At 35.5% G+C, this 14,038-nt stretch overlaps 5 protein-coding genes and 1 long non-coding RNA gene across 7 annotated transcripts in view; 3 read left to right on the top strand and 3 right to left on the bottom strand.

The window, feature by feature from the left end:
* Window positions 1-7,161, bottom strand: part of LOC123675104 (low-density lipoprotein receptor-related protein 1) — a 42,013-nt gene extending 34,852 nt beyond the window's left edge. Inside the window, exons 1-5 of the mRNA XM_045610358.1 lie at window positions 6,639-7,161; window positions 3,706-4,347; window positions 2,658-3,494; window positions 1,637-2,569; window positions 10-528 (exon numbers count right to left, since the gene is read on the bottom strand). Coding sequence (XP_045466314.1) covers window positions 10-528; window positions 1,637-2,569; window positions 2,658-3,494; window positions 3,706-4,347; window positions 6,639-6,759 — 3,052 coding nt within the window. The 5' untranslated portion in view covers window positions 6,760-7,161. The remainder of the gene's footprint in view (window positions 1-9; window positions 529-1,636; window positions 2,570-2,657; window positions 3,495-3,705; window positions 4,348-6,638) is intronic.
* A 266-nt stretch (window positions 7,162-7,427) lies between these two features.
* LOC123675199 (mitochondrial tRNA-specific 2-thiouridylase 1) lies at window positions 7,428-9,011 on the top strand. The gene is made up of 6 exons (XM_045610516.1): window positions 7,428-7,594; window positions 7,647-7,812; window positions 7,872-8,056; window positions 8,116-8,342; window positions 8,414-8,581; window positions 8,659-9,011. Exons 1-6 carry the CDS (start codon window positions 7,516-7,518, stop codon window positions 9,001-9,003), a joined length of 1,170 nt encoding a protein of 389 aa, XP_045466472.1. The 5' UTR covers window positions 7,428-7,515; the 3' UTR covers window positions 9,004-9,011.
* Window positions 9,012-9,156: 145 nt separating this feature from the next.
* LOC123675275 lies at window positions 9,157-10,697 on the top strand. Its single transcript, XR_006746774.1, has 2 exons — window positions 9,157-9,323; window positions 10,500-10,697. It is a non-coding gene; the product is annotated as an uncharacterized LOC123675275 (long non-coding RNA).
* LOC123675232 (U2 snRNP component ist3-like) lies at window positions 9,426-11,048 on the bottom strand. The gene is made up of 4 exons (XM_045610573.1): window positions 10,719-11,048; window positions 10,507-10,659; window positions 10,036-10,435; window positions 9,426-9,954 (listed from the first exon to the last, which is right to left on the bottom strand). The coding sequence occupies exons 1-4, from the start codon at window positions 10,730-10,732 to the stop codon at window positions 9,523-9,525; spliced, it is 999 nt and encodes a 332-aa protein (XP_045466529.1). The 5' UTR covers window positions 10,733-11,048; the 3' UTR covers window positions 9,426-9,522.
* Window positions 11,049-11,325: 277 nt separating this feature from the next.
* LOC123675239 (trihelix transcription factor GT-3a-like) lies at window positions 11,326-13,167 on the top strand. Of its 2 annotated transcripts, none has more exons than XM_045610593.1 (5): window positions 11,326-11,581; window positions 11,715-11,810; window positions 11,871-12,333; window positions 12,387-12,464; window positions 12,769-13,167. In XM_045610593.1, exons 2-5 carry the CDS (start codon window positions 11,723-11,725, stop codon window positions 13,043-13,045), a joined length of 906 nt encoding a protein of 301 aa, XP_045466549.1. In that variant the 5' UTR covers window positions 11,326-11,581; window positions 11,715-11,722; the 3' UTR covers window positions 13,046-13,167. The 2 variants fall into 2 exon arrangements, with proteins under 2 accessions (XP_045466549.1, XP_045466540.1); XM_045610584.1 differs by having other exon boundaries at window positions 11,709-11,810.
* On the bottom strand, window positions 13,149-13,958 carry LOC123675268 (dynein light chain Tctex-type). The gene has a single exon (XM_045610616.1). The coding sequence runs from the start codon at window positions 13,787-13,789 to the stop codon at window positions 13,427-13,429; it is 363 nt and encodes a 120-aa protein (XP_045466572.1). The 5' UTR covers window positions 13,790-13,958; the 3' UTR covers window positions 13,149-13,426.
* Window positions 13,959-14,038: the final 80 nt, after the last annotated feature.

The raw sequence follows: 14,038 nt of genomic DNA, 5'->3' as shown, positions 1-14,038 counted from the left end.
GGTACTCACCGCATCCATCCTCGTCGCTCTGATCATCGATACCGCAGTCGTACTGCGAGTCGCAGCGCCACTCCTGCGGTATGCAGCGGTTCGACGACTTACACTTGTACTGTCCAGGCGAACAATCTCGCTCGCACAGGGTCGGGCTCTCGTCTGACCCGTCACTGCAGTCCTTCTCGCCGTCACACAGCCAGTCCTTCATGATGCAGATGTTGTCGCACTTTATCTCGCCAGGGCCGCACATCACGTTCATGCATGGGCCCAGCGGCAGCAGTTCCTCGTCAGAGCCATCTCGACAATTGGGCTGGCCGTCACATCGGTAGCTGGAGGGGATGCAGGTCTTGTCGGAGACGCACTGGAAGTGATCAGGCGGGCACAGGTCGACCTTGAGGGAGGTGAAGTTCTTAGAGCGTGCGCAGGTGGAGTTGATGTAGTCGTAACCGTCGCGGCACACGCATGTTGGTCCCTTTGGAGTGGATAGGCAGAGTTGAGGACATTTGTTCGCGTTGGTGGAACAGCCGTTTTGTCCTGTAGATGGCGTGATTATGAAATATGTGTTTGTGTAGTTGTCTTCTTATGATATTAGGTTAGGGATAAGTAATTTCGTAATGTACCAAAAAAAACCTTATGTGCCGAATGCTGAATCGCAACAAAATCGACCCATTTCTCGAGCGGATGGTGACTGAAGATGAGAAATGGGTCACTTACGACAGAGAACCCTCCGAAGCGGCCCAGACAGTGACCAAGCCAGGATTGACGACTGGGAAGGTGTTGATGGTGGGATTGGCAGGGAATACTCTACTATGAGCTGTTATTATTATTTGAACTGGGGTCGTTGTGGCTTGGTATGCCTTCCGGGAACTGAGACCATGTAGATCTTTCGTTCTCTACCCTTCTCATTCATGGAAACTCAAGGAGGTCGTCAATGGCGTTGATAAAACTGACAACCTCCTTAGGGGCCTTGGATATCCAGGACCTGCTTCCCCATATGGATTGTTCTTAGGCCAGCCAGCTCTGGACACTTGCATACCATGTGTTCGGCTATTTCTGCTTCTCATCCACAGAGCCTGCAAATCTCATCTGCTGACTTTCCCATACGGTACAAATGATGTTTGTACCGACAGTGCCCGGTCAGCAGTCCCACCATCACCTGGCTCATGACAACTTCAAGAGCTTTCTGGCGTAGGTAGGTGAAATCACCACGAATTTCTTGGCTTGAGTAAGTCTAGGAGTATTTTTCCAGTGCGTTATCCTGTTATTCAACTCCCATTGCTGAACCGCTGTCTTATATTGGTCTGTTCCTAGCCCACAGAAAGGCTCAGGTCCAGCATGTGTTAACCTTGATGCACTTTTGCAAGTTCATCGGCTTTTTCGTTTCCTTCAACACCACAGTGCCCTGGTACCCACATAAGAGTGACTTTATTGCCTCTGGCCAGTTGCTTTATGGTGTTACGGCACTCCCAGGTCAACAGAGACCCCTGGCAGTACGATTCCAGGGATCTCAGCGTGATCTGACTGTCCGAGGTGATGTAGACTGATATCGACAATACAAGGGTAGATTTAAATAATTCCAAGCATATAACCTATACTGTCTCGACAGAAAAATAACCAGAACACTTTTACGTGGTTCACTTACCTTTTTGTAATCGAGGATCGAACAATTTAATATCCCTAATCATGTAATTGGCATCATTGACAACCCTGATGGTACCGTTCCTGTAAGACATCACAGCTCCTTTGAGCTGATTGGCGAAGTACAACACACCACCAACTCCGGAGGACAACCCCAACGGATTTTGAGTACCCAGGTCCAAAACTATCCTTCTATTCTTGCCATCCAAATCTACGCTTTCAATCCTATTCAAGCTTTGATCGCACCAATATAAAAGATTCTCCTGAAGATCCAAGGTTAAACCGTTAGGTTTGTAGATATCATCTTTGATGAAGAGATTATTATTGGTTCCATCCATATGAGTGGAGTAGATCTTGCCATCTAGCGGATTTATAGAGGACCAATGCGCCCAATACATCATACCACCTTTCGGATCCAACGAAATCAATGTTGGGTAATACAGAGTGTTATGAATCAAAGTTTTAGATATGGCGACATCGTCCGCCTTCATAACACCCACAATTCCAAGTTCGCTCATCGTGAAATAGAGGTTCCGGGACATCCAATCAAAGGCTAAGCCATCGACTCTTCGATCCATCTTCTTCAGAACTGTATGTTTCGTAATGTTGTTGATGGCCACTGTGTCGATGGAAAGTCCTTGGACGTCGACATAATAAACAGTCTTGGCCTTAGCGTCAAAATCTATGAATACAGGCATGCCTTCAGAGTAGTACGGAAGTATTGTTTCGTTTCCATCTTCGACGTCTATACCTCGAATTAGAGAGGGTTGTAACTTTGAGACAAGTAGAAATGAAGAAGGAGTTGAGATTGAGCATTTTCCGTTGGAGTCAAGTTTGTAACCTGAAGAGCAAATGCACTTCTTCACCGGTTTGCTGCCTATCCACATAGGAATACATATGTGGTCGCAAGCTCCTTGATCTTGGCAAGGGTGGTGCACTGAAAGAAAAACGAAAATCAAAATGATCACTAAGTCGTATAGAAGCTAATATTATTCATAAAGACTTTTTCATCAAATGTAGCTCACCTTCAGGATCTGGTTGTCCTTGCCTGTGAAAAATAACTATATTATTTGGCTGTCTTATGTCTTGCACAATAACCCTATGGCTAGATATCAAGGTATCGAACTCCAATATACTGTTATTCATTTCAGACGACAAGTACAGCTTATTTTCGAAGAAAGTTATACCGCAAAATTTGTTAAATCTTGTAAACGTGTTGTTCAATTTCAAGACGGTGCTCCTGTGACTTCCTTCGTAATCGGCCTTCTCCACAAGATCCAGGTAGTTATCCACCCAATACAACCTTCCGTTTGGCAAATCCAAGGCTATACTGTGCGGGTAGAGAATTTTATGTTCGACAACAACTTTTCGCATACTTCCATCTAGAAGACAACTCTCCAAAGCAGGTGAGGATACTCCCCACCTAGTAAAAAACAAAAAGCCTCGGGTAGGGTCCAAAGCCATACCCCTGGGGCTTCCCAGGTTGTTTTCGACTACGATCGAACACCAGGAGAGGTTCTTGTTGCATACGTATATGATTTCTCTGTCGTAATCCAAGAAATACCAATTCTCGGCTACCCAATCGAAGGCCATCTGCTTGATCGTGTTGGGGTTTATCAGATTCGAGGAGGGCTTCAAAACCCATCTCTGGTTCAGGTTGTTAACGTTTGCACATACTATGTCTGACTTGGTCATGTTGTTGTGGATGTAGCATATCGTGTGATTCCTGTGAATGACTTCTAAGGCTCTGCTGTCGAGTATATTGTAGGTGGAGTTACCAGGCCATTTGCTTCCGTCTGTACCGACATGTCGGATGTTGAACATCGTAGAGAGTAACAGGGAAGGAGGTTCTGTTTCTGGTACTGCGAAAAAAACAGGGGATATAATATCATATTAGAAATCAAAATTCTATATTCTATAGAAAACAGACGGGTCATCTGAAGGAATCATAACGCATTTTCCTTACGTCGCGGTTTCAGCCGGTTTACTCATACCGAACATCCTTTTAAAGATGTTCGTTCCAATAAATAAATTAAAATTAAATAATACACAACTATAAAGATATAAACTCACCATTAACAGCCAGACATCTAGCCCAATCCTTCTTATCCTTTTTATACCCCGAGATGCAGTCGCACACATACGACCCAACGGTATTCCTGCAGACCTGCGCGCAGATATTTTCAATCTCACACTCGTCCGCATCCACGCATTTACTACCATCAGCCCTCTGTCCATTCCGGCAGTAACACTTCGGTCCGTCCGGCGTAGGTGCGCAGGAGGAATCGCAATCTGCCCCCCTGCAGGTATCGGTCGCATTCCTGCAGAAATCCCACTCATCGCTATTGCCAGGGCAATCGCCCTTGCCGTCGCAGAATCTGTACAGGTGAATGCACTCGGTGCTGTCCGGACAGAGGGCGTGGTTCCAGCCGCAGCGCGCCCTCTGGTGGCACAACTTCGGTTCCTCGTCCGACAGATCCTCACCGTGTAAAGGGGAGACCCCGCAGTCGTTCTCGCCGTCGCAGAAGTAGCCGGAGGGGATGCACTTGTTGGTCAGCTTGCACCGGAATTTCTCAGGGCCGCAATCGCGATCGTTCTGGCAGTCGGGCGTTTCGTCGCTGCCATCGGCGCAGTCGACACGCGAGTCGCACCGCCAGTGGAGCGGGATGCAGCTACGGTCGCTTTTGCAGGCGAACTGGGAACTGGTGCAGTTGGCTGGAAGCGGAAAATCGGTTAGATTAGTCTTTTAGGAAAATTATCCCTGAAGATTGGGTAGGACCGTATGGGATAAAGAAGAAGAAGAACGTTTGACCAGTTGCACGACACCGGCCGAGGATGGGAGTGTCACTCGTTTTCTATGGACGAAGCGGTGCTTAGGTTAAACTTTTCATTCAATGGGAATTTTTGAAGGTTCTGAACAAGCTATCACCACGAAATTTTGCACGGAGCATAAAATTGTTATTCTTATTAAGCATGCAAAACCTCAACCCGAACGGATTTGTTCTCATGGAAATATTGGGTATTACTTTTCCAATAATCTTTGAATTTTCTATGGTACCATCTGTTCGAAATGAAAAAGCAGACCATTCTACAAGGATCGTGTTAGTAATTAATATAAAATCCACTACACAAGCTTCGCTGATACACAAACATGAAATTTTGACGTCTATTATTGATGAAATTTAGTGTAGGTATATAACAGAAGTTATAGTGACCTTACCCAATTCCAAGGGATTTTTAAAACGGTCAACCCAACGCTTCTACAACAATGTTATCGCGTGTAGAAATTCAATGCAGTTCTTATTAGAATATTGTCTGCTGTGATCTTAAAAAACATGCGCTTTGCTCATGCGCAATTCATTTTTCTATTTTGCTCTATGACAATAAACACAGATTTGGTATTAAGGTAAAACAGCTTGGAGTGTTCAATTTTTACTCTATGACCAAAATACGTTAGCTAATTTGACCAACCAATAGCAAACGCGTTCGTTTTGAATTTTTTATATCTATTCTTGAAATATACAAGCCGTTTTGATCGAAATAATATGAAATATATATTCAATTTTCCAAAATGTTTACCTGTGTAAGACAATGATGGCAGTTATTGCAGTTTCTACATTCAACAACAACACATGTTTCAAAGAAATCTGCTACATGCCCTCTAAAACTACAAGCCATTCTCATGCAAATATAATATATTATAGTTTTCTGGAATAAAGTCATTATTCTGGTTTCCATACATAATCTCTTCTTGTTCGGCTGGAAAAGAATATACTCCGTCTGCCAACCAAATAATTTGACTCCAATATAGGTTTGCTGAACACCATTATCAATTTTCAATAGGACCACACTGTTGATTTTGTTAAGTAGTCGCTTTCCATATCTCAATGATATTAATTTCACTATATAAATTTGATTGATAAAATTGGTTGCGAAATGTGGTAAAATAGCAATTCGGAGTCAGCATCCCTTTGACCTTGAAGACTTATCTTCATGGTATTTCAAGAGGTGATCATTATTCTCAGAAGGGAACTAGTTGCTGATATCATTACTTTATATAGGTCCTACTCAGAAATTTGCAATTATTTCTTTGATTAAACTTTTTGATATTATATAGTTGTTACACACCTCTTAAGAATATTAAATTCACAGATGAAGAAAAACAAGATAGTCTTTCAGTGGATAGTTTCTATGATTCTTATACAACCTGAATTCTCAAATTACAAATTATATATCCGCTATCTACTATATATTTAATTTATTACTATACATTGTATGAATTTGAAAAACAAGAGCATTCCAATTAGTCCATGCAAATGAACACACAACAATATTTCCTACACAGATTCATTTAAATCTACAAGGGCAATGATCGATGCTCAACTTTAAAAGATTTACAATTATCTTACACATTTTTCATAACAATAACAATATTGTCCGGAACTGACAAGATCAAAGTGTATGAAAATACTATATTGTCCCATATTTCTTTGATACACAGATACTTGGTATCAAGGAAAACAGATATGGAATTTAGAAAATTGAACCTTTCTATAAAATTGTATATCAATTTCAAATATTTGTGTTAATATTATTTGTCCATTTTTCCTTCGTTCTTAGTTGCATGCTATATGAAATAATATTTAAACACTGAGTTGCAATCACTAGTTCAATAGTATGAATAGTGAATAAAAGTTTATCCAACTTGTGGTATATTGAATTAATAATTGCTTCTACCAAGCCCTTTGCAACTGAAAAGGTTAATTAATAATTGAAAAAATTGAATTCAACCAATGAACTGATTGAAGAGTATTTAAACTGTGGCACAATCATACATTTCAATCAATTTAATTGTTTAGCCCCAAACTTTCTTTACATGCAGAAGTTAGTTAATTAATCCAAAATTATAGCAAACAGTAATATGAAAGAATGGTTAATAGAAATAGAATGGATACAAAAAAAAAACTTGACACGGGAAATTTGCGTATCATTGAAAATTCATCTACCTGCATCGAAAAAATTCTGATTGTTTGCTGATAAACCTAAGTTCACCACTGAAACCAACACAACACTGAAAATCAAATGTTTATTAATGTTTTCCAGCATTTTGCCTGCAATTGTTATCATTCAACGATCACTTGTTTGTTCCATTGTTACATTTTCGGCTTGGTTGAACTAATCCGGCAACTTAATTATTGCAAAGCTGATGCTGTTGTTTATTTCAAGGAAGAGGGGCGAACTTCTGTTAATTCCGTTTATTTCTATATCTTCGATTAGACTGATATTTTGTAACTTAAAAATAGGATCTAACTATTCGGCGAAGTTGATTTTAGGTCATCCTCTGTTAGTAATGAAATGAATGTTGAAAATTTAATAAAAATAATCGACTCTCAGAAAGTCCTAAGGTCGGGTTTGTTTATTGTTTCCCCTTCGTTATATTTCTATCTCTCTTCATCCGCCAAGTTTTCCTATCTATGAAAGGCACTTGTTTCTGAAAAAGTTTTCCACCCGAGAAATCATTTCAGACCATTTTTAAAAACAAATAGATTGCTTTATATTTTTACATTTTTGTAAATAACCAATTTTTCTTTAGAATGTGTGGATAGGTTCCACATAACACCCTAATAATAATAAACCTATAATAATTTTCAAATGAATGAGTTTACCAAAAATTGGGCTTTGTATAAAAGAAAACATTAAGTTTATATTAGAAAAATGTAGCGACTGAGGAAATTTTTTTTGACTTGATTATTTTTCAGTAATTTTCTTTTTTTTGGATCTATGATCATTGATCATAACCTCTATAAATATTGAGGTTATTTATATTACACAAATTTGAATTTTGAAATGTTTTATACAAATAAATAAGTAATCAAACATAATATGATAATCAATCGAGTAGCAGTAGCAGTTTCTGGAGGAGTTGATAGTGCAGTAGCAGCTCTTCTTCTGAAATTGAAAGGTTTGAAGAAGAAATGAATTAAATGCATTGATTCACTTACACAAGATTCCAGGTTTCACTGTTGAAGCAGTGTTTATGGAAAATTGGGACATAGCTGATGAAAAGGGTTTTTGTTCTTCAGACGCAGATTATGCAGATGCTGTTAGTTTATGTGAAACATTAAAAATTAAACTTCATAAAGTGAATTTTGTCAAGCATTATTGGAACGAAGTCTTTTGGTACTGTAATAAAAACATAAATCCATTGTTAATGATTCAACTTATAATATATTTTACAGTGAATTTATAAAAGATTACCAGAATGGAATAACACCAAATCCTGATATTTTATGTAATCGTCAAATCAAATTCAATTATCTTCACAAATATGCCTTGAATGATATGAAAGCAGATGCTCTAGCTACAGGTCATTATGCTCGTACCAGTTTTGGTCCATTTTTAGAAAATTATTCTCCAGACAAGTGTAAGAATTTTAATGAAAAGACTTTTTTTCATTGAATAACAAATTATTGTTCCATCAAGCTGCAAAATTATTGAAAGCAAGAGATGCTAAGAAGGACCAAATATTTTTTTTAAGTCAAGTTGAACAAATGGCTTTGAAAAGAACCATGTTTCCTTTGGGAAATTACCTTAAGTCTGAAGTAAAAACCATAGCACAGGAAAATGACTTGGAAAAATTTGCAAAAAGAAAGGAAAGTATGGGAATCTGTTTCATTGGCACTAGAGATTTTCAAGATTTTATTGGGGAGGTATGGAAATTGTATTTTCATAGTAAAATATTTATTATTGTCTAGAGGTCTAAATACACATGCTATTTTAGTATATAGAGGACAAACAAGGAGACTTTGTCGATATTGATACAGGAAAAATTGTTGGCCAACATAAGGGACTGCATCAATGGACGTTAGGACAGAGAACTAGGTTACCTGGTTTTCCTAAAGCTTATTATACAGCAAGAAAACATCTTCATAATAACGCGATAATTTTAGTAAGAAAATTTTATTTTCATAAAATAATATCATAAGAAGGGAAATTTCCTAATGAACATGAAAGCATTATTTTTAGGGAAGTGGAACAGACCACCCGTTTCTATATACCAAGTTGTTTTTTACAAGTAAACCTCATTGGATTACGGAAAAACCAAAGGAACTACAAGAAGAGGATATTTTGGAATGCGATTTCAAATTTCAACACTCTCATGACTGGGTCCCTTGTACCATTTTTGAATGTCCCCAAGGTTTGATTGTTCATTTGAATTCAGCTAAGAGGGCTGTCACTCCCGGACAATATGCTGTGTTCTGTAGGGGCGATGAGTGCTTGGGAAGTGCGAGGATTATTAATACACCCATCTCCGAGTTTTGTATGGAGTATGTTGAGAACAGTCGTGATTTAAAAATAAACAAGCAATAGACTTTAAATTTTTCTTTATTCTATAAAATTGTTTTGTTAGTCTAAATTTATTCATAGTAGCCACTGTGGTGGTTGAAGAAGAAGAAGAAAAAATATGATTTCGACAGTTTTAGTACATTCTGTGTTGCAAACTTGCAAAATTACTATTCATAGAAGAAAATTCAAGTTTGATGTCACTTTGACAACTTCTGGGGCCCCACAATACCTATTAGTGCAGAGCATTTCATTGGTAGATGAAATATAATTTTTTTATAAAAATGATGATATCTCAGAATCTGATTTCACTGAAAATATGTCTGTATATAAAGTCCATGGAAAAAGTAAGTTATTCAAAACTTCAACAGAAGCTCTAAATTTCATTTCGAAGCTTTTTTAAATTGTTATGGTCAAATCTAGAAAATGGTATTCAAAAAGAAAAGATGAACAGGGAAATAATCATATATTCTAATATTTTCATAAAGAATCTGTCTTTATATCATATATGTGTTGAGATTAATTCTTTTAAATTAAGATTATTCCTCAACTTCTTGATCTCCTATATTTATCACGTTTACTCTTATAAGATTTTGAAAGCCTTCTGCTGCCTCTATCTGACTCATCTCTAGATAAGCTTCTTCTTGATTTCCTTTCAACACTTCTAGATCTACTTCTCCTCTTCTTTTTTTTATCGTAACTTTGTGATCTGCTTCTTTCTCTCTTCATGTTTTTTTTGAATCTATCTGTTGATTTTCCACTTTGTTCTTCACTTATTGATCTCTTGTGTCTGATTTTCCTCTCTTCACTTTGTGAACGATCCCTTTTTTTACCATTTTCACTTTCCGATTCTGAAATTGAATTAAATCGTTTGTGTCTTCTGTTCTTTTTATTATTCTTCCTACTATCAGAGTCTGAACTATCTTCACTAGTAGAATGTTTCTTTGATTTTTTTTTCTTTTTTTTTTCAGTTTTCACCTGAAATACATTACATTTACAATAGAAAAGGCTTATTCATTATTATTATTATTTTAAGTAGGTTTAAACATATATACTTACTGTTATAGGTCCATCTGAATCAATCTCTTTCTTTACTTCTATACGAATAGGTAATCTTGCAGGTAATCTTATGTCTGCTTGAATTTGATCAGCTAAAGTTTCTCTTCTATACTCTGGGTTTTCCATTAATGGGTTCTTAACAACAGGTACAAAGGCTTTTGGCGCACATCCTTCATTATATAACTTTTTAGTTTCTTCACTAGTCTGTTTACCTTCTTTAGGAACTTTATATTCACTTACATGATCAACTCTTAAAATTCTAGTGAGAACTTTGATACCATTCAAATTATCTACCGCTAATACTGTAGATCTTTGATCCTCATAGCACAAAAAACAAAATCCCTTAGATTTTCCATTATCTTTGTCTCTGATAAGATTAATGTTCACTATTTCTCCATACCTGAAAAATAAATGTGAAATATTTAATTTCATATATTATTTTCAATAAGCATTCCTCTTTTAAGGACTTACTGGGAAAAAATGCAAATAATGTCGCCTTCAGTTAAATCGTAAGGAAGACCACCAATAAATATCCAAGCGCTGTCTCGATACTGGTCATGCCAAGAAGATTTGCTATTATTGTGCAATTCTCGTTCACTAAGTTTAGTAACATTTTTCATGTTCCTGTCAAAATATTTCAAATTAAATTATTTTTCTTTGAAGTTGATTAATTTTTCACTTACGTTAGAGGATTCATTGTTATTGATTTATTTAGAGAATTTAATAACGAATAATTGAATATAGATGGGAAATTTTAGAAAAAAGCTCCCTTCCAAATAAGAAAATCTAAACAAAAATAACGATGAAGAAGGATATTGGAAACAAATATTGTTATTCGGAAATTCTTATGATGAGGACAAATTGCTTCCTGCTTTATAAAAATATATTTTCACTCTTTCTGAATTTTATCATTGTATAAAAATTATCTTAGAATATAGATCATTAATGTTCTAAGAAAAATTATATATCCAAAAAATTTAAGGTTATATTGTAGTCTAGTATTCATAGACAAACTGATCATAGAGAACTAATTTATATATATGATCATGATCTGAACTTTACACAACTTGTTAAAACGCAATATTTTACTTCTGCAGCAAATCAGTTCAAAAATTTTGAAAACCGTAGAATATTTTTGATTTTAAGTGGACATATTTTCATTCAAATACCAAATTTTTACTTCAAATCATAGAATTATATTAAAGATTAAAATAATCTGTGTTGTTCTGTGTTTAATCACAGATTACTAGTCTGTTTTTTAATTTCAGATATTTCTGATTACAGAGTAAAGATAAAGAGTAAGAAGAGCAGCGTAATTTGGTGGAGGAGTATATTTGTTTTAGGTTAACGCAAGAATTGCTGTTGGAAATAGTCGGTTAACAAATGTTTATATATTTCGAATATCGGATAGGGGTATAATAGTTTAAATGAAAAAATCCTTTTTAGTTATAAATCATTCCTAATGAACCGAAGATTGGATGATCTGATCTGAACGAACTAATCTGAAGACGAACTTGATCCGCAAAGATTTGATATCTGTGTTTAGGTAAGTCAATTTCACAAGTTATCTATGTATCAATGAATTAATTGAAAGTTATATTTTGAATATTTAAAAATAATTATTAATTGAATATGAAAACATACACATTTCACTCCCTCATCATTATTATTAGTTTTAGAGCAGGACATGAATATGGATAAAGGAAAAGTTTATAAAATAATTCCAGTAGAATATATTGGAATTGAGGATAATGCTTATTTATTAAAATCTGCAGGTGAGTCGTCATAATTTGCTTTTATTTAAATGTCGTTGCCATACTATTTCATTTCATTAGATGGCGAGGAGTACACTTCATCAGATTCTAATATACCCACGAAAAAAGGAAGTTTGATTCGTCTAGATAAGAACACATTCCTAAAGCTGACTAATAATATAGTGATAGATGATAAAGAGGAAGAAATAGTTATTGTAAATGATGACACAACTGTTAAACGAGAACTTGAACAAGAATTTAATTACACCACTCCGAAAGAAAGGAATTGTGCTATATGGCCCAATGACTCAACTAAAATTCTTATCGAAATGTATAGGAAACTAAGGCCACTGGTTTTCAAAGCAGAAATCAAAAGTATGAAGCAGATGTGGACACTAATAGCTGAGAAACTGAAGAAAAACGGCTATAACTATGATATTAACCAAGTTGAGAGCAAATGGAAAAGTTTAGTAAGATCATATAGAGTGGGGCTTCTTCTTGGAACAAAACGGAAATCACATTACCTCTCCGCACCTTTTGAAAAGTAAGTCCTTTTTTATGTTGAAACTTAATATCTTTCACTGCGATATTTTTTAGGGATATTGGAGATATATTGAAAATGATGAGTTGTATGCAAAATGATACAAATTTAGACCTCTCAGAAATTTCTCTTAGGTGAGTAAAGGCCATATTTATTTGTCATTGTCATAGTCACTATCACTTTCTCGATCATAAAATCGTGTTGAACCGATTCATTTAGGTGAGATCATTTTGAAACATTACTTTCACAATGATAATAAATAACCTTCAAAGTCCACAATTTTCTCGTTTATGATAAAGAAGAAACAGGGTTACAAGCATGTTCATAGGTACTGTTTGACACGTGCTTAGTTAGTTATAGTGACAAAAACAATGATGTGTAAATGGGACCTATTTGTCGTTTGTAAAGTTGTTATTATATAACATAAAAAAATTTCAGCCCACCATCCACTAAAAAATTGAAATTGAATACCAGTGAAACAAACCCTGAAGTAGAAAATGTCAAAGTTAATAATGAAGAAATTTCATCTAAACAAATATTCAAATTGGATACTGAAGAAATAAATAGTAATCTTTCTCGAATTGTGGAAGCAATTGAAGTAGCAACACACAAGAGAGAAAAAGCTGAAGAAAAAAAGCAACACCAGAGAGAAAGACTTATACAAGCTATAGAAAGAGGGAATGAATTATTGAGCAATTTATTACAGAAGAAGTAGTCAATCTTCTATGTTATAATTTTGTTAAGTTTCTATTTAGACGTATTGAATTAAGTTTAATATAAAACGAAATATTATATTTTAATTGAGAACGAATGATAAATATATTTTAATCTCATTAATTTATTTCCTTTATCACATTGAAGTTACATAATTAATAAAAATATTTTCATATGACTCCATTAAACTAAAACTTTATCTCTGAATTGAACTTATCTGAAGGTAGGTACATTAACTAAAGTATCACTGCAGAAATACAAACATAAAATAAATAATATCGTAGAAACTAACTGAATTCTAAAATAAAGTATTCTGCAAATAATATTGCAATTGCTATTAGTACAAGTAAGTGCATCTTATATATTATTCTACTTTTGATTATTATATGGCTAGGCCGTAAACAGATACAATGCAAAACATTGTTTTATTTTCCCAACGAACTGTGCAACTACCATCAGTATTGTTATCCCAATAGCATGAACTTGCAGTATGCAAACCAGCCCCATTCTTCTGCATTATTGTACATGTGACGATATATTTGTAAGGTTTCATAAGTTTGGTCAATTCAGATGTGCATGCTTCTACTACAGCAGTTGTCCAATTGTTGACCTTGGTTTGCTGATAACCATTCCCTCCAATTACATTTTCTATAGCATCTTTTATTATTTTACTAACATCATCAACAACAAACTGACCCTCTTCTTGCAAATCTTGATCAACTACTTCTTTCGGTTTTTGCTCCATATTAGAATAATGTGATTGCTTAACGATCACTTGGGATTTGGGTACTTTCACCCTGATTATTGAGAGATTAAGTACTATTTCTGAGCTGTGGTACAAAGATTTATTAGAGAAAAATGTTTATTCAACTTGAACGGAGTAGTTCCAATTTTACCACTTCCGTCAATACAAATATTACAAATATCGCATCATAGAACAATAAAATTAAAAATAGATATATAGGTTATCTGTAATCTGTGTTAGCTGAATGCA

This window comes from Harmonia axyridis, chromosome 1, assembly GCF_914767665.1.
Source record: "Harmonia axyridis chromosome 1, icHarAxyr1.1, whole genome shotgun sequence".
Lineage (NCBI taxonomy): Eukaryota > Metazoa > Arthropoda > Insecta > Coleoptera > Coccinellidae > Harmonia > Harmonia axyridis.
This window is presented reverse-complemented; position numbering and strand designations above follow the sequence as displayed.